The 25,622-nt window shown below is 28.2% G+C and overlaps 7 protein-coding genes across 7 annotated transcripts; 3 read left to right on the top strand and 4 right to left on the bottom strand.

Annotated features, from left to right (window-relative positions):
* Nucleotides 1-129: 129 nt before the first annotated feature.
* Nucleotides 130-1,036, bottom strand: PGO_080890 (ribosomal protein L43, mitochondrial; the record flags this gene model as incomplete). Its single annotated transcript, XM_028687311.1, has 2 exons — nt 130-435; nt 701-1,036. 2 exons carry the CDS (start codon nt 1,034-1,036, stop codon nt 130-132), a joined length of 642 nt encoding a protein of 213 aa, XP_028543112.1.
* Nucleotides 1,037-2,460: 1,424 nt separating this feature from the next.
* PGO_080900 (hypothetical protein, conserved) lies at nt 2,461-3,336 on the top strand (the record flags this gene model as incomplete). Its single annotated transcript, XM_028687312.1, has 1 exon — nt 2,461-3,336. One exon carries the CDS (start codon nt 2,461-2,463, stop codon nt 3,334-3,336), a length of 876 nt encoding a protein of 291 aa, XP_028543113.1.
* Nucleotides 3,337-4,370: 1,034 nt separating this feature from the next.
* Nucleotides 4,371-9,785, bottom strand: PGO_080910 (hypothetical protein, conserved; the record flags this gene model as incomplete). Its single annotated transcript, XM_028687313.1, has 1 exon — nt 4,371-9,785. The coding sequence occupies one exon, from the start codon at nt 9,783-9,785 to the stop codon at nt 4,371-4,373; it is 5,415 nt and encodes a 1,804-aa protein (XP_028543114.1).
* Nucleotides 9,786-15,661: 5,876 nt separating this feature from the next.
* Nucleotides 15,662-16,264, top strand: PGO_080920 (hypothetical protein, conserved; the record flags this gene model as incomplete). The annotated part of the gene is made up of 2 exons (XM_028687314.1): nt 15,662-15,933; nt 16,195-16,264. 2 exons carry the CDS (start codon nt 15,662-15,664, stop codon nt 16,262-16,264), a joined length of 342 nt encoding a protein of 113 aa, XP_028543115.1.
* A 301-nt stretch (nt 16,265-16,565) lies between these two features.
* Nucleotides 16,566-18,759, bottom strand: PGO_080930 (hypothetical protein, conserved; the record flags this gene model as incomplete). The annotated part of the gene is made up of 6 exons (XM_028687315.1): nt 16,566-16,658; nt 16,982-17,088; nt 17,307-17,396; nt 17,547-17,669; nt 17,865-18,401; nt 18,582-18,759. 6 exons carry the CDS (start codon nt 18,757-18,759, stop codon nt 16,566-16,568), a joined length of 1,128 nt encoding a protein of 375 aa, XP_028543116.1.
* A 548-nt stretch (nt 18,760-19,307) lies between these two features.
* Nucleotides 19,308-21,198, top strand: PGO_080940 (hypothetical protein, conserved; the record flags this gene model as incomplete). Its single annotated transcript, XM_028687316.1, has 8 exons — nt 19,308-19,316; nt 19,489-19,525; nt 19,695-19,762; nt 20,071-20,268; nt 20,466-20,513; nt 20,714-20,764; nt 20,916-20,988; nt 21,149-21,198. 8 exons carry the CDS (start codon nt 19,308-19,310, stop codon nt 21,196-21,198), a joined length of 534 nt encoding a protein of 177 aa, XP_028543117.1.
* Nucleotides 21,199-22,363: 1,165 nt separating this feature from the next.
* On the bottom strand, nt 22,364-23,251 carry PGO_080950 (eukaryotic translation initiation factor 2 beta subunit; the record flags this gene model as incomplete). Its single annotated transcript, XM_028687317.1, has 2 exons — nt 22,364-22,439; nt 22,659-23,251. 2 exons carry the CDS (start codon nt 23,249-23,251, stop codon nt 22,364-22,366), a joined length of 669 nt encoding a protein of 222 aa, XP_028543118.1.
* Between the last annotated feature and the right edge of the window lie 2,371 nt (nt 23,252-25,622).

A 25,622-nucleotide genomic window follows, 5' to 3' on the forward strand; every position in this document is an offset into this window, starting at 1 on the left:
GGTTTTCTCGCACACCCCACATAAATATGTGAACACACGGATATGTAATAAATCTGCAGGTGGTGAAAGTGTATATACACGAGAATGCACAAGAGAATGTACAAGAGAATGTGGTATAGTGCTCGCCTACTAATCCTTATAAAATTTGTAAAAGGAGTTCATATGCGCTTCACTCCCGTCCATCTCTTCATTTTGGTTGCCCTTGTTTGGCAAGCTGTCCTTGAAAGGAAAACAAAAAATATTTTTTAAATATCTTTGATCAAAGCCTTTTGGAAATAATTTTTCATTGCCCCATCTTCCGTTTCCCTTGATCACATCGTGATTTAAATTTAAACTTTCTCTAGTATACTTTGGTAATTTAATATTATTTTTTTTTTTTTTTTTTAAGTAAGAAATGGCATTCAGTTCACTGTATATACTAGGGCACCATAGTCCCTACGAATGGGAAAAGTAGCAGTAAAAATTAAAATGATAAAAAAAAAAAAAAAAAAACGTAATAGAACAGTATGGTAATGTGCAATGGTTTGACAAATAAGCAACAGGAGATTCTTTTTATTCCACCATAGAATTAAGATAAAATGGGGGTGATGGGGGAGACACATCATTATTCTAAATTTGTCTCCTTGTTGTTAACCACATAATATATAGTTGTAAATGTATAAATTTATATACATATCTGCAAACATGCTATCAATAATACCTGAATACTCCTTCTATGTGAGTAAACTTTGGGACCTCCGTGCTTCAAAAAGTTTGAATTACCTGCACTGTCCTTATACAAATTAATTATATCGACTATATGCTTCGATTTTATATCTTTCAAAGATATTTCATACCTACTATTATTTATGTATTCAAATATAGCCAATGGTTCCTCATACTGTTCATGCTGTATTTCAAAATTTAAGTGCTTATTTTCTTCCTTGTAATCCGGTAAAATAAACCTTAAAAAAAATCGAACATTTCTACTACTATGTCCTGTTTCGCTGTATTTCAAGAGAATTTTTTTTAATTGATACACCCCATTGGAACACATATTTTCCTCCAGGTGAAGTTGAGAATCTTCTTACCCTAGCAGATAGTTATGCGTATGTGTGGATAAGCAGAAATGTGACAACGTGTCTTTGTAGCGCCGCTTATCCGTTTGTTGGTTTCACGATTTGGACATAAGAGGTACACGGTCACTCAGTGGTGCAAATCTACGCGATAAGGTGATATTTTATTTTTTTACCCCTTTTTTTGTTTCACTTTTTTTTGCCTTTTTTTTTTCCCTACTCCTTTTCTGTCCTTTTCCATGTGTACCTACGTCTCCAAGAAAGCACTTTCACAAATGGCGCAAACAAAATTGAGTAAATTCAAAGCTTTAATTTCACAAAACAAATGGGTTTTTGCATTCATTATTATGGGGGTGTATATAAAAAAAAAAAAAAAAAAAAAAGGATAAAGCGATGAAGCGATAAAGCGATAAAGGTATACGGGATAAATGAATATAATTAAGCAAATAAATGAAAACTCTTCTTCAGGAACTTATTTAAAATGGCCCTTTTTAATTCACCCATCACAGTTATTTTGCACAACACTCTTGTGAAGTAACTCATGATGGGGAAAAAAAAAAAAAAAAAAAAGAACTGTTAAGAGGAACATTTCTACGCGTGAAAAAATTATCCCATATTCCACGTTTTCAGTTTCAATACTTTTAAAAAAATATATTTTTCTCAAAATTGTTCACACAATTGCATTGAAATGTTACATTTGTGTATATAAAAATTTACTGGCATGTGTACATTTTTATTTATTGTTATGTTAAATATATTTTTTTTATAAATCATTTCAAAGTGCAACTACATTAACACAATTTTTTGAGAATCTTTTTTTTTTTTTTTTTTTTTTTTTGTAGCATTTTTTTTCTCCATATATGAAGCTACATATAAACAGTTAAAAAATAATACTACTTGGATGGTTCTCACATTTCAAGTTCATATTAACACCCAATGTATGGTTTTGTAATATCCACAAATATATGTACGAACAGACATCGCGTGTATGTAAATATATATACGTTTTACATATGTTTGCTTTATTTTTACTTTATTTTTTACAACTTCTTGACGTCGTTTGGTTGGTTTGAACACAGGACGTCTTTGCAGTTTGTTCATAAAAACGTGATACTGAATAGAGGTCTCTTGTTTTTGTTAATTCGGTTGGATGCATTTATTTGATAAATTTTTACCCCTCCTCCGTTTTCATAATCTCTATATATATGTATTTATGTACATACTCGTACATGTACATTCTCAGAGATGAACTTGCCCCTTAACGTCAAATCGGTTTTCTCTTAAAACATTGCTTGACGTCACTCCCCAATTTTGATATCCATATTTTCCAAGTCCAAGTTGCCCCTCAAATAAGAGCTTCATTTCCGTATATTTTGTACCGCACGTTATTTTTTTTTTCCCTAAAATGTCTAAACATAACACGTTTAAAAATCTTGTAAAACTGAATGGGATGTTGAAAAAGGAAGAAATTCTCGTGTTGTTTTTCCACAGTTGTATTTTGGATAATAATTTTATATACAAACTGAATGACGAAAAAAATATCAAGGTATTAGAAAATAAGGAGAAAATACAAGTTTCATCAGATGGATATATAAAACATATGATAGATAGTGACAATGAGAAATTTTTTGTAAGTCGAATATTAATAGAGCCTGATTGGAGGAATAATTCTAATAATTACAATTTTATGTACAAAAGTGCAGAAAAGAATTATACATATAATTTGAATATATTAAAAATAGAAAATTCGTTAGTTTTGCAAATTATTGACACTGCACAGCCATCCATAGTCCACTCAGTTACAATTGATATGGACAAATATATAAATAATTGCAGTGCTGAAAAAAACATAACTGATAATATTGAAGAAAGTATACAGATAGAAAAGTTAGAAAAAATATTTCAGACACACATATTAAGTAATATGAAAAATGGAAATGACAATAACAATGATAATAATCGGAAAGGCCTGAAAGGCATTACTGTTGAACCCAATGCAAATGAGTACTCTAAGAATATTTTTCGCGCAGACAAAGACTTATATCTTTTACAAAATTTCAATGACGATTATTTTGATGATAAGAATCCATCCATTGGACGAAATTTGATTCCAGATCTTAGAAACAATATTCCTGTTTTAAAACCAGATGGATTATTAGTAGGACCCGATAATAAATTTTTTAATCAGAAGAATTTGCGTTATGACCCTATTGGACCATTTGGAAATGAACCTAATTCTGACAATAAGCCCTTTGAATTTCAAAATAATTTCCCCTTTTAATTGGAATCAGTATATCCAGGAGGTGTGCATTAATGTATGTGTGTGCATATGTATTGAGATATGCACTTTTCTGTATTTTTTATCATAGTGTGTGTAGCACTATTGTAACATTACTCTTTTTTTCTGCTCTTTTCTTCGTTCTTATCATAGTGTGTGTAGCACTATTGTAACATTACTCTTTTTTTCTTTTCTTTTCTCTTATTTTATTATCCTTTTTTTGTTCAATCTCATTTTTTTGCATTTCAAATTTTCCGATCCATGGGACAAAATTTTACCTCAATCTACATTGAGACATATTTGTTCGATATTCAAATTTTGTTTTATGCACAATGGTGTATCTCCCACAGCACTCTCGAAACGAAGTCTTTTTGCTTCTGCCATTCGGGACATGGGTACCATTTTTAACACCATTTTGAGACATACCTTGTGACAACAGGTTAGCCAATATTCACAGTAGCCACATTTTCATATGGCATATATTAGACCAAGCTGTGCCCAATATTCCATTGTACTATACGTGTATATACAAATACGTACATATGTATATACCTACACACGGTACACATTTTGAATAGAATAGCACATCCAGACTACTGATGTGACAGAAATTAATGCACACGTGAAGGAGATGAAAAAGCATGGTAGTTACTACAGTGCCTTCTATGTGATGGCACTCATTTTGACTATCTTTTTTTTTTTTTTTTTTTTTTTTTTTTTTTTTTTTTACATTTCCCGTGTTGGTTTATGTCTTTATAAATTTGTAAAAAAGTCTTCTTAGGAGTATGAACAAAAAAAGTAAGTAAAGTCAGACGCATAGTGAAAGAAATTCACATATGGTTGTAATTATGAAAGAGCTGTTTTATGTAATGTGGGGAAAAGACACAAATATAATGGGGGTGATGATGATGGGGTATGAAAAGAGTGTGGAGGAAAAACTCCAGAACCTTGACATCAAACAAAAAGAAACATGCAAAATGCACACATATTTTTCAAGCGCATGATGCGATCAACCAAGTTTCAAAAATTCCAAAAGGTCATACGCACTTTTTAAATAAAATGTGTTTAGAAAAATTCGGCAAAATATTTTGCACAACGAAAAGTAGCTCTTTGTTGGCTTTGCAGTAGTTATACAACGTATCAATGAAGTAATTTTTCTTTTTGAAATATTCATTATTTTCCAATATGGGGGTGATAGTAATTACTCGATCCTCAGTTTCTTCAAAGTTAGGGGATTCTTCATCACCAATTTTTGTCTCATACGATAATGATTTCATGTTTGTAATTTGTTTGTGCCTCGAATTGGGTAGGGGTAAAGACTGGTCCATGTTTTTAGATTCTTCTTGGTTGCACTTTTGTATTTTCCCTTCTCCATCTTTATCATTTAAATTGAGGTGATGTGAAAATTCATCATCATTTTCAAGATCTATCACTTCTAACATTTCAGTGGGTTCATTTTTAGCACCATTTTTTGCACTATTTTTTGCACCATTTTTTGTGCCATTTTTTGCGCCATTTGATGCGGCATACATGTGATTTTTGCTTCGGTTCATATTCCATAAATTTTCGTTTACTTCATTTTTATACTCTTCTTTAAAATCGCATGGTTTTGCCGTGGAACAGTCTTTGGCATTGCTTAAAAATCCATTTTGTGCCCCATTTTGTGCCCCATTTTGTGCCCCATTTTGTGCCCCATTTGGGGCCTCATTTTGGACCTTGTTAGCCGTGGTAACATCTCCCATTTGTCTATGTGCAGAATTAAAATCGTCTGCATTTTCAAAATCGTCATTGTAAAGCTTTTTAAAAAAATTCATGACTTTATCCTCTTCTGTTTTTTTATCAGCATTTACTGAAAAACCTGGAGTTCCTAATTTATTGCTATTTATGTCCATATTCATTATATTTCTATTGTCATAGATGATATACCCATCCTCTTCTGCTTGACTCAATCCAACAGAGTAAAGGAAACTTTTTAAATCAAAAGTAGGACATTCATTTTCACTGGTTGGTACAAAATTGTAATCAATTAAATTTTTATTATATAATGAATTTTCAATTTTTTTATTAATTACTTGAGCTTTTTCATCAAATAAATCTTCTTCGGTAATATTTTCAGACAAAATTTTCATTTTTGTTTTAAATTTCTTATATTTAATTTTAATAATTTTGTTTTTCATCTTATAATGTTTAATGATTTTACTCCATACATCACATTTTTTTAAAAAATTGCGATTTCCAAAAATGAATAAATTACATCTCGCCCTGGTTAACGCCACATTCAATCGTTTGTAGTTGGAGAAAAACATATTTGAGTTATCCACTCCTTCTTCAGCAGAAGATTCAGAACTTTGATTTAACACATTCGGTTCTTGATCTGGGGCATGATGATCACAGGGGCCAGCTGTGCAGATATGGTTAGTGTCTCCATCTCTAGGTGCGATAGATTTTTTTTTTTTTTTTTTTTTTAGCAAACCTTTTGTCCTTACACAGACAAATATTATGATGTCCTTTTCAGTACCCTGAAATCCATCAACAGTTCCAATATCAATAAAATTGGAAATGTCATTTTTATATCCCTTTTTTCTGAAGAAAATTTTTAATTCAGCTTTTAAGAAATATTTTTCGGTGGCATAAGGAGTTATGATACCTATTCGTTTGTACCACTCTTGCACATTTTCTGTGGTAAAAATGAAATGCAAAAATTCAATAAATTGCAAAACTGCTTCACTCTCTTCAATATTAATGTAAGAATTTCTAATTTTTTTTTGTTTTGAAAAGGGTATGTCGTAAAATACACTGTGCTGAAGTAAGGGTATGAAAAACCAATCGATTACTCCTTGATTTTTTTGACATAATGTTAAATCATGAAAATTGGAAGGTAATAAATTTCCAAAATTATTTTCCATAAAATGAAATAAATCAAATTTGCAAAAAAGATCATTTTCTACATTTACCCCATAGTAGTCCTTTATTCTATTTGTATTTTTCAATTTTGTAATGTACTTGTTCATTTGAGTTTCTTTAAGAAGTATAAATGAAAAATAAGGTGCATCTGTAACTTTATTTTTGTAGTAATATTTATTTGGAAAATGAGAAATATCTGGATGCATTCTATACTGAATTGACAACAAATTGTATTTGTATTTATTCAATTTATGTTTCTTTTGTAATCTTTCAAAGAGAGATCTGGCATATTTGCGTTTTTTTGCAAATAAGGAGAATGCTGTTGCTGACAATTGTTTTGGATCCCCTACAAGGATAATTTTCTTACAAGAAAATGACAAAGGAATGAGTATGTCTAATTCAACTGATTGTGAAGCTTCATCTATAATAATTGCATCAAAATAGTCTATATAATTAACCAGTGAAGCGTTTGAACTTGCAGATAAAGTTGAACAAATAATGGTTGACGTTTTTAAAAGATTTCTTTTTATTAATTTATTTTCTTCCTTCTTATTGAGGAATAAAAATAACTGTTCTTTAAATTCTAAGCTAAATTCTAGCATATCTGTACTTACATTTCTTCCCATTCTTGTAACAATAGGATTAAAAAAATTTCCATTTTCATCTAAAATACCGCTATTGGATGAAACTAATCTTCTCAATATTTCATCTATTGCTGCATTTGATGGCGCACAAACTAAGATTTTTTTATTTTTAATTAAATTTAATTTGTTTATCTTTTCTTTCCTAGGTCGACTAGGTTGTTTCCCAACTTCTTCCTGATTGTTTCTTTTCCATTTTCTTTTTCCTTCATCAGTGATATGGTTTGCTTTACTGTTTTTTAATTCATGTCTTACTGTATCTTCAATTTCGATCTTTGTAGTAGCTCCTTGTCCGGATGTGCTTGAAGGGTATAAGGACATATTCGTGTCATTAACATAATAAGAATAATTCAATTTCTCATTGGCATTTTTTTCTTCCATAAAATCTGTATTTTTCAGCAAATAATCACTATTTATATAGGAGTTATAAAATGACTCTGTTAATCCTATTAAGTTTTTAATTCTATTTTCATTATTTTTGAGAATATCTTCCTCATCTTTATTATTAGCATCTATGTTATCATTACTTTTTAAAGTTCTACTTGATGCATTCATAATGCTTAGATGTATTGCATAAGCATAATTGTTTTCATTCTTATTACATTTGTTAATATGAAAAACATTTTGACTTTTTTCTTCCTCCTTTTTATCAATATGATCAAAAAAATCTTCATATTCCATTGCATCAAAACAGTTATCATTAAAATAGCAGTGATCAGTTTTTTTGTCATAGTTAATCCAAGCATAAGGGCTTTTTTTTTTTTTTTTTTTTTTTTTTTCTCTCTCTCTTTCATTCTCTGAATTATTACATGAGAAGTCATCATTTAATACACTTTTTTTTTTGTTTTCATCTATTTCAGATTTTTGAAAAAAAATTAATGCACTTATGATTCCTAAAATCGTAGTAGTTTTCCCTGTCCCTGGGGGACCTTGAATTAATGTGATCCCTTCATTTATTATGCTATTATTAATAGCTCTTAATTGGTATTTATTGTATATATTCATAAATTTACTTTTTAAGGTCTCTGGAATATAGTTGAAACCTGCATATTGTTGTGCTTCATATTGTGTCTCCTTTTCGATGGGCATATATTTTTTCCCCATATAATATGTTTTGCGTGTTTCGGGGCTTCTTAAACATTTTGTGTCTTTCATTTCGATTTGGCAACTTTTGACCAATCTTCCTCCTCTTCTACTTGACTTTCCACTTACATCTCGGTTTGGATTTGGTTCCTCCTTTACATCTGCACTTGCCATTTCAGCCCCACTTTCTCTTTCGTCTGAGCATTTCAACTTCCTTAAATAGTCCTTGATTTTATCCTTAAGCATTTCTTCCTCCCCATCGATGTCATTTTCTTTCACTTGTCCCTCGTTTTCCTCAACCTGTGCAACGTCCCCGGTTTTGCCAATTTGTGTGACGTCCCCGGTTTTGCCAATTTGTACGATTTCCTCTTGTTGTAACTCTCCTTGCCTCTTTCTTTGCCTGAGAATCATTCCCTGCTGCTCTCCTTTGAATATTACGTCTGCGTTTTTTTGTTCTGCATCTTCCTTATCTACTTGACCTTTTTTACGTCTTTTCACATGCAAAATGGTGTTATCTTCGCTTTTAATATCTTCTTCCATATGATAAAAATTATTTCCACACTGGTTAGTTCCCCTGTGGTTGATTTCGACCTGGTTGACTTCCGCAATGGGGCCAAATTCTATAATTTCATTCAATATAGCGGAATTCCTAAAGTTGAACAAACAGTTAAACAACCGGAGAGTTGAAATCAAGCTAGTCACTTTTGATATTCGAAAGAAATAATCATCTGCTTTATTTTTATTGAAAATTTCATATATGATATCTTTCCTAACTCTATCAATAATATCGAAATTTTTATAATTCAAATTAATTTTTATTTTAATTTGTTCCTTATTTTTTGAAACAACATAACCTAATAAATGACGAACACAATATTTTCTCATCATGTATATTTCATCACTCGTTTCGTCTTTCATATCTTCTTCCTTCTCAGGAGTGCATTTGTTGATTTCCTTGCTTTGTTTTTCTTCCATAGTGGAATCAAGCAATTTATTTTCCCTTTCATGTGATGGTAGAACCAAATTTATTGGATCCCTTTCTTTCCCGGTTTCCTGTTCTGTCACATCCTCAACAGTGTTTGAATTTTCTGAATTGGTACATGAAACAGAAGAAACATCATCTAGCTTATCATTTTCAGAACCACTAGATGACATTTCTTCTTCATTTGCTTTTGAAGAACATAACATAGGTGTATACATATTATATAAATCATTTTTTGCAGTTTTTTTTGGAACAAATCTAAGCAATATAAGATCTCCATAAAAAAGGTTTGCACAATTCAAACTGTCATATGCAACATGAATATAGAATTCAAAATTATGTATCTCTTTGGGGGAACTAATCAGATTTACGTCATATTCTTTTATATTTTCATTTTCTTTTTTATTATTTATTAATTGTTGCGTTTCAATAAGAAATAAAGGAAAATAAGAATAGAAGTATTCCTCAAAATTTTTATACACATCAGGAAGTGTGTATATATCTAAATTTATTTTTAATCGATTCTTTACAGAATTTGAATCTAAACCTTTTTCACTCCTTAAGCTTGTGTAATAATTCCATCTTAAAATTATATTAATCAAATAATAAGAAACGTCTATATACTTTTTTTCCATAATAAATGACTGAAGTATTAACAATATATTGTCAATCGTTTCTTTCTCACCATCTTCTTCATGTAAATCAAAACATTCCGAATTGGCAATTTCATTTTTAATATTTTCTTCTAAATCTTTAAATTCGTTATCCTTCGAATATTTAGAAAAAATATTCCAATCGAAAAAAATTCTTGTAAAATGTTCATCGTCCCACTCTCCCAGCATCTTACTAAAAATGTAATAATATATATTCCCTTCCGATATTTGTATCTCTGTCCCTCTTCTCCCTTAAATGAGTAAAGAAAAGATGTACATATAAAAAATACGACAGATTTATGCTTAGACCACTAGTAAAGAAGATACACACCCCTTTTCATAAAAATACATTTCCTCCTTTTTTCATATTTTTTCCCTTTCTTAAACAATGCTAATTTTTATGCAACTGTATAATTTCGAATCCCCAATATTGCTTTCTTCTTTTTCCCATTATCCTCTATCTTCGTAATACTTCAATATCCATTTCTCTCTCTTTTTTTTTTTTTTTTTTTTATTTTAATGGTTAAATAGGTAAAAAAAAAATAAAAAAAAAAAAAGTTGAAATGTGCTAGAATAAAGTTAAAGTGATAGGAGAAGCCTGCCTATAACTGAAATTTTTTGTGTTAATTATGCAGTTGTTTCTTTCATACCCCTTTTTTTCGTGCTTTTCTTTTAACTTTTTTTTTTTTTTTTTTTTTTTTGTGCCTTCCTTTTTTTTCTTTTTTTTCCTCGTTAAGGTACATATAATATTATATTCCTTAAAAGATTTAAATAATCACATAACCGGAAAAAAAAAAAAAAAAAAAATAAAGGAAAAAACTATAAATTATTACGAATCTATATAGAAAGCAGCTTCTATAAAGGTGTAATTTTAAATATAATATATGAACATGCATCATTTTCAATAACCGATTTTTCTTTTTCATATGTTTATAATGTATTTATTTTTTTTTTTTTTTTATTTTAATTATATGTGTACAACACAGTAATTTGCTATGAGTTTATTCCTGCAAATTTATAGTAACCTAAAAACCATTCTATTTAACCACTTTCCACTGAATTACATTTCAGCACCGTTTTTCGATCAGGAGATGAATATGTTTCTTTTTTTTTATTAAATGGATATGAAGCTACCCTAGATGTTCCTAATGAAAATTGGCACTTTAACTATTTTTTACAGGTCCACAGATTGGCATTTTCATAATTTAACCATTTCGTTATTAATGTGATTTCGTTTTTTCTCTGATTCCACGCATACTGTAGATGGATCTGTCCAAATTTCTGTGGACAAAAGAATATGGAATACATATACGATGTCTTTTTTAACAGCTCATTTATTACTGCAACTATGTTGATCTCTAAAGAATTTCAAAGGAGACAAAACCCGTTTTAAATATGCAATTGAGTGTGTGGATAATTTACTATAAATGCGTATCGTATGCACATATTACTTAGATATGTAAATGGATATACATTCGCTATATTGCATAGTGTCGTGCGTGTGATGTATTTTTTTTTTTTTTTTTTTGTTTTTTCAATAAAGCCTTTTTGCAAAATTTTATTACAAGCTACAATTACTATTGATAGGTTTGTATCATATGTCTAGGCCCTTATAATCATAGACTTAATGTGTAGGATGACATGTACGATGATTATATTTTATACTCATGTATTGCCCATATATATATGTATTGTTTTGCAAAATTTTCAATTTATTTTTTCTAAAAAAAAAAAAAAAAAATTTTTTTTTTTTTCATTCATATTGAAAAGGCAGGCGAATGTATTTTCTCATGTATGATTATATTATAAATGTAGAGAAAAAAAAAAAAAAAAAAAAAAAAAAAAACATTACGTTTCATTTTACCCCATATTTTTAAAGTGATATACCGTTTTAAGCTTTTTATGTGGGAGAGTAAATTGTCGAATAATTAAGCATAAAATAAATGATTAACAATGCTGTAATTCTATCATATTTGTGTAATTTCATTAATCATTTTATTTTATTTTATTTTTAATTATTTTTCCTGTTATTATGTACAGATGGGAGTAACTGTTATAGCAACTTTTATCATGATAAGATAAAAGAGTTCTACTATTTTTTTCTTTATATATTTTTTTAAGTATTTCTCTTACTTTCCCATTTGTTTGCTGTCATCTTCACGTTTTTCCTCCTCTTTCAAATGGATTAAATTTATGTGAGGAAAATTAATTTGAGGAGCTTTGTTTCATTTAATTTTTGACAGATTAATTCGCACATATCTATATCTGTGTACTGTTTTTTCTTATTTGTTGTATTTTTATGTCCGAGCAAACAATTGAAGAATCCCTTTATTTGTATGTTGCTCAGGGTAATGCACATGTATAAATGTATGCATATGTTCTGAAGCAGTATATATATACATATGTATTATATGTACATATATATAATATGATTAATGTTTCTTTTTTACTAAGCAATGTGATTGACTGTTTTTTAAGTAGATTTTAACTTCCTCCTTGTTTGTTTTTTTGTTTTAAGTTTTTCTTAAAATGCTTGTTTGATTTATTTAACTTGTATGGATATGAGCCAAACCATAGTTTTCCTTCTTAGAAGCTTTTCACGCATAGGGGAAGTTTTTTTTTTTTTTTTTTTCCTTTTTTTTGTGAATTTGTGTATATAACATTGATGAATATGGCATATTAATGCCCCTATTGGTATTTTGGAAATAAAGGGAATTTTTTTTTTGGTTTGTTTACCCTCCATACATATTATATATAAATGCTACATTTTTTCGTCCAAAAACCAATTCGATTTTACTGTGATATTACAACGTTACGCTTTATTTATCATTTTATATTTCCATTCAAAAGATGTTCACATATCAATTTATGAATGTAATTTACTAAAAATTATTACAACATTATAATGTGTTAACATAATATATAGCTGAAATTAGCATTTATGGTATGAGTTTTTTTTTTTTTTTTTTTTTTTTTGTTGTTTTTGAGCGATGAAGTGAGAATAACCATGTGGACAAAGATATATGGAACAACTTTATAAGTCACAGCAACTAGTAAATTGTAAAGGCATATGAGTCCCATTAAATATATCCGCAATTAATAAATAGCTGTATTGATTATTTTTTACAATACATGTATCAGGACACATAAAGGATAACAAAACTTTTAAAAGGATAAAATTATTTTGTGAAGAAATTTTTTTTTTTTTTTTCAGACACTATTATATTGGCTGTTATTTGTATTTTCTGTCCCATTTTTTACACTTTTTTAATGTACCCCAAAAAAGGTTTAAAAGGGATAACAATTTCCACCAACATATTTTCCTTTCCCCATTTTGAGGAAGAATAATTACAATAACATAATTGAAATTGGAACATTGTTCCTGTGGGAAAATTTATTAATTCGTTTTATACAAGCAAAGATGGAAAAGAAGAATAGACATATTTTCCTAATCATCTAACAGAATCATAAAGAATAGGAAACTGAAAGGGACATATAGTATACAATTTTAACATTTTCAACTTTCTTTAAATATATCCATAGAATATAACAAGTAATGTCATATAAAATGGGTGTTATTAACGGAAAAAAAAAAAAAAAGAAAGAAATAAAAAATTACCTATACGTACCTATGGGAAGCAAACACAAGTTACTATAAGTGGTGATGATTATACAGTATACGAATGAATAGTTAGAACGACTTTTTCAATGTTTCTTTTTCTTTTTTTTTTTTTTTTTACTGTGAATGGACTCATTTTACACTTCCTGATGTTAATCTTTTAAGGGTAGTATTTATGATTAGTTGATAAAAGAGCAGAAAAAAAAATATATATATGTTTGCCTAAATGAGCAACAAAGAACGAATAATTAAAGTGGAAGAAAAATATTATGATCAAGCACCTTATATATTAAATACTGGATGAAGAAATATAATTTTTTTTTATAAAAAATACTTTGTCCGATAGTACGCGTTATAAATGTTTATCTTCATTACCAAATTTTTTAAAAATGAGAATAATATTTTGCGTAACAAAATTTAGAAGTATCATTGAAAAAGTGAGGGGTCAATAAATATGAATTATATATACTGTTTATTTAAAAAAAAATAAAATATACGGTTGTATGGTAAATGTAAATAAAAACGGTTGCAAATGGATGGGGGAGACTAATTAAAAGGATATAATTTTGTATATATAATGAATAATATATAAGATTCATGATAGAACAAGTCAAAATAAAAATAACTCGCAAAATTAAGATAATAAATGTAATATATAGCAAACTCCCCCCCCCCCCCCCCCCCTCTCCCCTTGTGGTTCTTTATTTCTTCTTTTTTTTTTTTTTTTCTAACACCAAGAAATTAACTGAAACAAAATGGAATAAAACAAATGATAACAAAAATGCGCGCATGCAGAATAATTTGATCGGGACATTGATATAATTTTTTAGATAGCGTCTCCATTTAATATGTATTAAGTAGAACGAAAAAAAAAAAAAAAAAAAAAAAAAAAAATTAGAACTAATAAAGAAATGTGAATGAGTAAAGTAATAATAAATGAATACAAATTTAGCTCGAATCAGCATTAAGAATAAACCCTGGTTTTGCACTATCATATTTTCGTATAGTATATAAGCGGTATATATATATATATATATATATATATGCACATGCACCTCACTCCCCCCCCATTCATATTAATTTTATAAGTAGGGAGAACAACCATACCGAAATTTGTATACCATAGAACGGTAATAATATTGTCTAATATGCATGCTAACATACACTGATAGAAGTATGTTCGAATGTATACTACATGGATTCAATGATTATTTCAATGATACATAAATTGATCCATCTTGAAGCACAAATAAAAGAAAAGAAGAAAAAACCTAGTGGTATCTCAATAAGATATTTCTTCCCTATTGGGGAGAAAAGAATTATGATGGATATATTTTAATATCAGAATTGAAGCATACAATAAAACAACATATATAATAATAATGAAATGGGTTATAAGTGACAAGAATATGACGACCAAGTATTATTACCGATATGGACAAAAAAAAACAGCGTTTACAAATTTTTCTGTATATGTTATACGAATTTTTCTAACCCGCGAAAAATATGCTTGAAGAAATATTTACATAAATTTATTATGTTATATGTTTCAGTAAACCTATAAATATTTACATAATACAAGTGACAATTTTCGCTTTTTATTATTTTTTTTTTTTTTTTTTTTTTTGTTTAAAATATAATATGATAATTTTAAGCACAATGTTTAATCTTTACGTATAATAGATATGCCTAAAAAAATATACGTACTTTTAAACGCTCATATACGTGCATAATACGTACAAATATGTACATATAAATGCAGATAAGCACGCATATAAGCATGCAAATAAGAATGCAAATAATGCATACATTGAAAAAAAAACCAAAAAAAAAGTATATCAAAAAGATTAATTCGTTTTTAGATTAAATATATATATGTATATAATAAGTATGTATATATATTTTTTTTTTTTTTAAAGAAAAATAGCATTTCGTAAAAATTTGTAAGCAAGCTTTATATGTAATTTATATGTTACGTATGTAAATTACATTTTAATAATACTGTCATGCTAGAAAAAAAGGAATTTAATTTATTTGAACTACGTTAAAACAATATTTCTTCTTATGGACGTGAAAGAAAAAAAAAAAAAAAAAAAAAAAAAAGAATTAAAATATATTTCTGAAACATTACAAAATTAAGAATTAATATTGTTATGATATGAGAAGCTCAGACTTTTTAAGGATTTCAAATAACATTTTTTTTGGAGTTTAGAAACTTACTGACTTTAGAGTTTAATAGGAATAACAAAATAGTACATATGTATAAAGAACAGAAATAAGAGCAAAACACTATATATATATATATATGATATATATATGAATGACAATACAAAAGAATCCTTAACTTGTGTTGTACCAAAAAACATTGTCATTCAGATCCATACATACATAAAAAAAAAAAAGAAAAAAAAAAGAAATTTCATTCTCTAAATAAATTGCAGTAAAAATGAAGCTTAAATTAAATTTCGGAAAAAAGAAAAGAGGATTTGACTATTCCATAATTGAGGGTGGCAAAAATATACTAAATAAAATTTTTGGAACTGGTGTTGAAAAATATTTTAAAATAGTTAACCTTTTAGTTATTGCAATATTTGTTACAGTTTTGAATTATATATACTCCTTTGATGTAAAAAATGTAAAGAAAAAGGACAAAAATTTACTCTATATGTGCTACGGATTTCTAGTATGTCTTGTTGGATTTGCCATTAGCATAAACTGGTAAGAGAATAACTACATGTATATCCACATGTACAAATGAATGAAGAGAGGAGGAGAAGTAAAGTTGTCTTCGTAGGATGAACATATATATATATATACTAATATACTCCATGAATTGTGTGTATACATTCATCTCATATCAATGCTGTATATTTTTTTATTGGAATAAATTGCAATGTACACTCATTATACGCCGCGATTTTTTGTGAAATATAAATTTACTTCACCCTTTTTTCCCTTTTTCATTTGAAAAATTTATAGGATATATTTTGAATATTCCAAGAATAAGAAAAAAAAAGGCTCTTCCCTAGAAGTTAAAAGTAATGAGTGACAACATTGTTGCATTCCATGTATTTACCCCTTTTGCGTTCATCACTTTTGTGCATATATTTTTATGTTCAGATATTTTTTTAAGATGAATATTGAATGCATGTTCCATGAATTGTTTATATATATATAGGGTCCATTTTATTGTGTCTACATTTGAGCACCACTTTAGGGTAGGTGTGATATATTTTACCACTCTTTTTTACACATGTCCACTTTTCTTTTTTTCTTTTTTGCAGTGGGGAGCAAAAAAAAATAAATGAAAACACAATTTTGTGTCATATCCTTATTATGTAAAAAATTCCTTATCTGGTCAATGTAATACACAATGGCTTATAATTCAGTAAAATATTTGGATCTCCTTGTCCAATCATTTTTTTGGGACTTTTTTTAATTTTCTGTGATAAAATGTTTAGTTTACAGAATATATATATGTATGTATATTATGTGGATGCGTTGTCCATTTTCTCCTTTTTTTTTTTTCCTTGTTTTTTTTTTTTTTTTTTTTTTTTTTTTAATACCTATGTTATTTGCATCTTGTCAAACATATACATGTATATGTAATAAGCTTATATGCATATACGATTTATGAATAATAATATGACTATATATCCTCTCTTAAAATAAATAAATTATGTAATTCGTTAATTTAATGTTTTGTATAACAAGAATATATAAAACTTTTTTTTTTTTTTTTTATTTTATTTTTTTTTAATTTTACTTGTTTAACATCATAATAAAAAACATTTAATTGTGTTTTATCCTTAAAAGCCCAAATGCCATCTCCATATGGTTTATTATTTTTAAAGTTTCCCACAAAGTACATACCTGAATAAGAACAGAGAAAATGGAAAAGATGGAATAATCATAAAAAAATAAAAAGTGGAGGGGAAAAATGGGGGAAGAGTGTAATTCCTTGCACATGTACATATATATATATATATATATATATACATATGAAGCATAATGTTCCTGTTATATGGACACCCACAACAAGTGTTAAAACACACTTGTGTGAAATAAAAAAAAAAAAAATTATGTAAAACCATTTGGCAATATCCATTTTCCATGAATTATATATCCATCTTCCCAATGTCCCTCCAAAACGCTTTTGCATTTTTTGTATGTGTACCTTCCTGCACGAACGAAGGGGAGTAACGCAATGTATAATGGGGAACTAGGTGCACGCTAATTAAAATTCGAGCTATATGCACAGACATCCGTATACATATATGTATGTTCATATGTATATATATACAAATACACTTGGTACGCGTATGACTAACCCCATCCATTCTTCTTCCCAAACTTCCAACCCCCAACATACAAATCCCCATTTCTATATATCATCATTCCGTCGCTATGTTTAAGTCCGTTGAAATAGTTTCCGTAGTAGAAGCTCCCTTCCTCTGCAGATATTCAAATGCATTATGTGACGTGCAATAGGAATGTACATATATGTACATATGTATATGCAGAAGAGTGTAAAAAAAATAATAATAATAATTTCAAAACTGATGAACATGGATTATGCACTTGTCAACTTATAGGAACGACCTGCTCTCGCACCCTTTTTAAGGTTTGTTTTTTTTATATATAATTACCTTTGGGGGGAATAATTGATTTTTTTTTTATTTTTGTTTTACTCCATTTTTCCATAAGATTTAGTAACTTTTTTGAAATTATTTTTTTTTTACAAGACGCTCCATCTTCCTTCTTGATATGTTCATAGCCATACTTACGGTTATGATTCTCAGTTGTCTCTTCACTTTGGTCCTCTTCACTTTTGTCCTCTTCACTTTGGTCCTCTTCACTTTGGTCCTCTTCACTTTGGTCCTCTTCACTTTGGTCCTCTTCACTTTTTTCCTCTTCACTTTTGTCCTCTTCACTTTGATTTTCTTCACTTTGGTTTTTTTCACTTTGGTTTTCTTCACTTTTGTCTTCTTCACTTTTGTCTTCTTCACTCTGGTCCTCTTCACTTTTCTCGTCATCACTTTTTTCATAGTCCCTTCCCTTCGCAACTTTTCCTGTGGTTCTTCTCTTTTTGATATCAGTGTTGTAAAAATAAGTTCCTATTCCGTTTTTCATACCGTGTTCATACGCTCCTTGATAAAAATCTCCATTCTGATAGTTGTACTCTCCTTTGGAAAAAAAGAAAAAGAAAAGGTCATGAGATCAGGTGGGACGATGATCTCTATGGTGTAGTGGAAACGGTTTTCTAAAATGGGGCCAAAAATGGCAGATGAAATGGAGAAACTCAAAATAGCGATGGAAAAATATGAACAACGGTGTTCCTTTATAATATGATAAAGGCTAGTAACCATATCCATGTCTTTTTCCTTGAAAGATATTTCCATAATACTTCTCTGAGATCTTCAAATTTTTGTTAGTATAAAATAATACAGTTCCCACTCCTGTGTAATTTTCCAGAACATTTGATGATTCCCCATTGTCTTTTAACAATTTTAATGTGATTTTTTTCTTTTTTTTTTGACCCATTTTGTAGTTGCGTTTAAGTGCAAAAATAAATCGACCCCTTGGACACCATAGGCAAAATCAAATGGAACATAATCAAATTGAACATAATCAAATTGAACATAATCGAAGTAAACATGATCGAAGTGAACATGGTCGAAGTGAACATGGTCGAATAGCATGTGTTAGTATGTTTTTAAAATTTCGTGATGATAGAAATGCACACAATATAAAAAAATGGGTAAACATATATCCATGCACTTCTCCGTATTTATGTGCACACCAAGGGGGAAAAAAGACAAATTTATTTCAGGAAAAATGCACAAATTTGTAAAAGATATATACTATTCTCTATAATTATTAGCCTCTAGAAAAATAATGAAAAAACAAAAAGAGAGATGCAAACTAACGAAAAAGATTTGCCATATAAATTTTGTGATAAAAATAAATATAAAAAAAAAAAAAAATATACCATTACAAGATTCTTATGAATAATTTAAGTGTAGCTTAAATAATATCTTTTTAAAAAAATATCAGCATTTCTCTTTCAATTCCAAAAATCCACAAAAGTCATGGCAACTGTTAAAAATAAATATGAATCGATAAGCTAAACGAAACTAGATGTGTATACATATATACATACATGACATAGTCATTATAGTTATATATAATTTTACACATTTAAAGAATGAGTAAAAAAAAAAAGAATCACTTTTGTATGGGAATTTTTATTTTATTTTTTTTTTTTTGAAGGAAGAGAGAGTAAAATTGCTTGTGGCGGCGAGAAAAGGTAATATATTTTTTCTCTTACTTTTTCTTTTTTTTGTGAACATTTTGTTATATGCATGTGCCCTTATATGTGCCTTTTCTTTTATGGAATTTTTCTGAATCTCCAATTGTCTAATAACTCAATGTATTCTTTCCCCATTTCACAAATTTAATGATTTCTTCTTGCATAGGAATTTATGAAGATGTTGTTTCCTTGTCTAAATTACAAATCCCTCTTGGAGATTATGTTCAGCCTCCGGTATATTGAAATTAATGCCTATATCCATACACGTTCAAATTCTCATTTGCACAAGTGAGGCAGATGTGTGTGGACTTATCATCCATGACCCCCACTTCGTGTGAAAATTCATTTCCAAAAAAAAAAAAAAAAAATGCACGAATTAGCAATACGAAAATGTGAATGGAAAAAAAAAAAAATTTAATGTTATAATAGATAAAAATAAATTAATTTTTTATTAAGAGTAAAAATAATATTCCTCATGGTCATTCTTCACACACGAGATTTGTGTTTGCCTTTTCTTTCATTTTTTTGTTCTGTCGAGACAGAATAATAGGACAGCTTTTTGGTATAGTTGTCGAAATGGGAGCCTAAAGATGGCTAGAATAATTTTGAAAAAAGGGAGTAACATAAATCATAAGGATGCAAATGGAATGTCACCTTTACATATCAGTGTTAAATGTGGACATTTAAACATAGCTAAATTTCTTATTGAAAATAATGCTAATATAAATATAACAGACAATGTTCGTGTAAAAGATAAAAAAAAAAAAAAATTATGTAGTAAAGATAGACTCCTAAAAGTTAAATGAGAAATGTATGTCAAATGTACATGTTTAAGCACATAAAATATATGAATGATGTATATGCAGAAATGTTGTCAAATAGAGGATATAACAAAATAAATTACCATCACAAACAATAACATTTTTCTCCACTTAAGGAAGGACAAAGTCCCATTTTTTATGCCATAATAAATAAGCACTACGATGTAATATTACTCAAAATATAAACTTTTTTTTTTTATATACCTGTTCATATACATAAAGACATAAAAACATTTTTCTAATATGGATAAGTCTTAAACATTATTTTTTTTTTTTTTTATGCTTTTTCCTTTTTTTTGAAACATTTATATACATGTATTATGATAAAAAATCACTTAACTTTATGCTTGAATTGATGTACCAGATAGTTAAGTTGCTAGTAGAAAATGGAGCTGATGTTCAAATAAGAGACAATGTAAGTCTTAAATCACTTTACATATCATTTTAAAATATTTAAGAAAAAGAAATGAAAAAAAATTAGTCATAATAATGGCTGTAACTATTTTATACTTAACATCAATGCATTTTCTCTTTTCTTTTCTTTTCTTTTTTTTTTTTTTTTGTAGAATGATGCAAGCGTGTATGATTACGCCGATTTTAGTGGAAGGACAAAACTGTCATCCTACATATTATATAAAAGTTAAATTAGTTAAGCGAAAAAAAAAAAAAAAAAAAAGCATTAAAGTTACATCTCTTATCTCTTAGTATATTCTTATAACATACTCACAAAATTCACATAAAATGAATAACATATCACCTTCATAGTGTCATTCATCTGCTAACATTTTTAATAAAACAGACAACGAGATAATTGCTAATGTTCCGAAGAGTACACTAAATTTGAATTAATCGATGAAAGACAAATAATGTAAGAACTTTGTGCATTTTCACATGTAAGAAACAAATGTAAAAATTAAATGTTTCCTATAACAATTTGCTTCATTTCTGGCATAATTTAAAATAATACATTTAGTTAGAATGATAGAAAAAAAAAAATATTTAATAGAAGGGAAAGATAAGCATATATATATATATATATATATATGCATATGATATTAAAACAAAAATGTACATTCATGGAAAAGTTGAGATTGTTAATTTAAAAGGAAAAAATATATTTTCAATTATAAATGTGTCTGCATAAACTATACACATATATGTACCTATGCTAACGCTTGCTGCATTGGAAATACTTTTTTTCATTCGTTATTTTAAAATACATGGGTGCTCGCACGTACACACATGTGCAATATATGTACATCACCAATGAATGTTAAAAAGTGTACATATATATATATATATATATATACGTATGTGAAACAAAAAAGGGAAGCTGGGGTGGGGGGGGGGGGGGGAAATGAACAAGGGTACTATATTTGCTAAACTTCAAAGTGACAAGAGGGGAAGGAAAAGAATAACAAAAGTTTGAAGATAAATTTATGGTTCTGAAAAAATTGCAAAAAAAATACATATTTTCGAAGAATGATATATATAGGTACTATGTACTTGAATTATTCTGAAATTTTCCCAGTAATAAAATATAGTGAGCTGTTGAGATATATCACAAAAATACATACACCTGTGATTTTTTTTTTTTTTTTTTTACATACATGTACAAATGTGCGCATGTCATGTTGAACCATACCATATAACATATATCATTTTATTGTACTCATTTCTATCTCCACATTATTTATATTATTTACTGCTTTGCAATGAACTCCTCTCGATATTTACATGTACAATAATTCTAAAATTTTTACGTCAATTATATGAGCTCAAGGAATTGCTTAGTTTCGTGGAAAGTTTGGCAAAAAAGAGGGTCCACACAAATTGAAGCACTATAAAAGTGTATCAATACATACGTGTAAATACACATTGTCTATCAATTGAACATCTAACTTTTGACATGTTCTTCTTTCCTGATGATGATAACTGATTACTAAAAATTATATCCTTGTTATGATTTTCACAAAGAATTTAACTACTTTTCCAAGTCTTCTCCTATTTAACCTTAATTGGTATGTTTTGCTTTTCTTCTTTCTCCTCTTCCAAGGGCATGAAATCCACTCTTAATAGTCGTGACGGATCTGTCGTTCGTTCAAATGTGGAGAAAAAACATAATGTACGATGGGATTATAAAAATATAACGAGGTGCAATAAAAATAAAATCATAACACACTGAAAGTAATTGATGTGTGGGCCAATCATTTTTGGTTGACTGTCTTTTAATGATAAAAAAGAAATGACGAAAGATGACGAAAGAAGAGAAAAGAAAAAAAAAAAAAAAAAAAAAAAAAAAAGGTAACCTTTTGGCTCCGCAGGCATTACAATGCTGATGAAACAGCCTAGTCCTACTATCTTTCTCCATTGTTGTATTTGGACTTTTACACATCTGACATGTTACATATTCAGTTATATATTTTCTTAACAAAGCTTCAATATGTTTGGGTCCATATTTTCCTTTTAGTACTAATTGTCCTTCTCCTGCTATAGAACCTTCTGTTCCTAATTCGGCTAAGACAAAATGAAAAACATGTTCTTCATTTCTGTTCATAATTGTACATATATCTTTAAAATTAATCCATGCCACTTTTTTTGAGCCAACTCTAACAACTTGTGGTGGTTTAATTGTGTACTTTTTTGATATACATAAATCTATATTATGCTTATTTACTAAATCTTGAATTCTATGTAATAATTCTTCATATGGATACACTGCTCCTCTTTCAAATACCTTCCCAGTCCCATCAATAATTACTTCTTCAATCCTATCCGTAACTTCCTTTTTTTTCTTTTTTTTCTTTTTCTCTCCAAAATCAAATATCTGTTTTGTTTCAGGGTCGTGCACTTTTTCTAAATCGACGAAAACAGCTCCAGCATCTTCTACTTTGTTCTCCATGGTGCTTTAAAATGTGATGAAAAAAATATATCGATGGCGGAACTTCTGTGCACCTTGGTGGTTGTAAAAATACGTAGGAAGACAGGCTTCGACGTATGTATTATACTGTATTATTTTATTTTTTTGGTCTCCCTTTTCTTCTCTTGTCAAAACAAGTGAGATAAAAATATACACATTTATAATATTTTAAAATTCTTTTTCTTTGTTAAGGGGATTAAAAATCCCAAATCAATTTTTTAGGATTTTCGAATTTTTTAACTTTTGAACCTCCTTTCGCAACCTTGCACATGCTGTGTCAAGTGGTTACTCAGTTAATGTTTCCTTTCTTTTGAAAAACAAATTTGTTTAATAATTAGAATTTAAAACTAAGGTATGTGTACACGTTTTAGCTCTAATATTGCTGGCAAAAAGAGATGTGTGTACATAAGTTGTGGGAAGGTACTCATAAAAAAAACTTTCTTTTTATGGCGTTGTAAATGCTTAGGAGTATGTATAAATATGTATATACTTATGTATATTTATCTATGCATGAACGAGACTTGGCTATTTTGAAAATCACCTCCTCGCGTTTGAACTTTGCACAATTGCACATTTGGCATATTATAATTTGCTGATGAATGGTATGTAAGTATGTATGTATGCAAATATGCACATAAGTATATATATATTTTTTTCCTTTAATAGAAATGTTCTTTTAACATGATTACTGTAAAAAAAAAAAAAAAAACACTGGTATGTTTGAAAAATAGCTTCGTAAAGTGTCACATAAAAAAAAATTTCATGTATAAATTCATTATTCAAACTTTCATTTTTCCCCCTATGCTTATGCATTTTTTTTTAATACCCATGCATGTGTTCATTTTACTTGTATATATATATATATATATATATTAAAACATACATATTTGTATATATATATGTAGTTTTATTCAAGTTAAAAAAGAAAAAAAAAAAATCAGTGATTTCACCAAGGCGCAGATGAGAAAAGAAGGTATGTGTTTTTATTAAATTAAAGGGGACAAAAAAAAAAAAAAAAAAAAAAAAAAAAATCATACAAAAATATGTAGGTAATAAATGTATGTATATATAAAAATATATGTATGTGTTCCACAAATGGATTATATACAAGCACCAGTAAATTATATCCGAATTGTTTATATTTCACAATGAGAATATATATATACCTCAACACGTATACAGATAAATATTGTATATGCTTTCTCAGATGGCCATAGTCTCTCCCCACCCACCCTATAAAGGGGTGCATATTTAAAAATAGAAGAATCCTATAAAGGTGTAAAGGGGGAATGTTAATTCGGATTTATGTGAATCCCTGTTGAAAGTTCCTTATATATTACCATCTAATAATCGAGAGTTCCATTTAAATTGGTTTAAAAAAAAAATAAGAAAACATTAGCCATTAAGCTTAGAAAGGTCATTAAGAAAGTGTATATATGCTTAATTCTACTCATGTTTTTGATGCTCGTAATATATTCTTGTATGATGGGATATATATATATATTCATATTTATTTATGTACCATCAAAATCTCCATCGTACGTGAGCATCAGCCAACCTTAGATCTATATCTATAAAATTGTACCCGAGTTATATATATATATATATATACATACATATATAGGTACCCCTTAAAATCCGACAGAAAAAATGTACTTATGATTTATAAGGCTTTAATCATACTTTGTTCTGATACCTTTATATCAAGAGCCCCCAATATTAAACCCATTACCCACTTATGCTACATATGCAAATCGGGCCACGCACTAATTTTTAAAATGTATTTATCTGAACGCTTGTAAATAAGCCTTAATGGGGAAAATAACTCCAATAATAATAGTACATATGCGTTCTTGAAAATCATAAGAGGTATACATGAATAATAAATATAAGTCTTAGAATGTTCACATATATGATATATATTATATTTACCAATGCTGTGGCTTTTTTTTTTTTTTTTTTTTTTTTTTTCCGTCCTCCAATTCATAGCCTGAATAATTATTTTAGTATGAGTTATTTATTTATTTATTTTTTTTTATTCATTCTCATTTTATTATATTGTTTTATTTTTTTTTGTCAACTTGACGGAACATTTCAATTTAAATTTTGGAGAATTTTTCTTTTAGAATTTTTTTTTTTTTTTTTATTTCCTATATACATAGTTTTACAAAACAAGATTTATTTTATTTTATTTTTTTTTTTTTTTTTTGTTATTTTTTTTTTTTTATCATTTTAGCTTTAGTGCTTTTTATTTTACCTAATATTTTTCTCCTACATTTTATTTATAATTTATTTTAGTTGGTACTCTGACAGTTCTTCTCATGTGTGTAGCAGCATGTGAATACAAATTTGT

The sequence above is a fragment of the Plasmodium gonderi genome, assembly GCF_002157705.1.
Source record: "Plasmodium gonderi DNA, contig: Chr08, whole genome shotgun sequence".
Lineage (NCBI taxonomy): Eukaryota > Apicomplexa > Aconoidasida > Haemosporida > Plasmodiidae > Plasmodium > Plasmodium gonderi.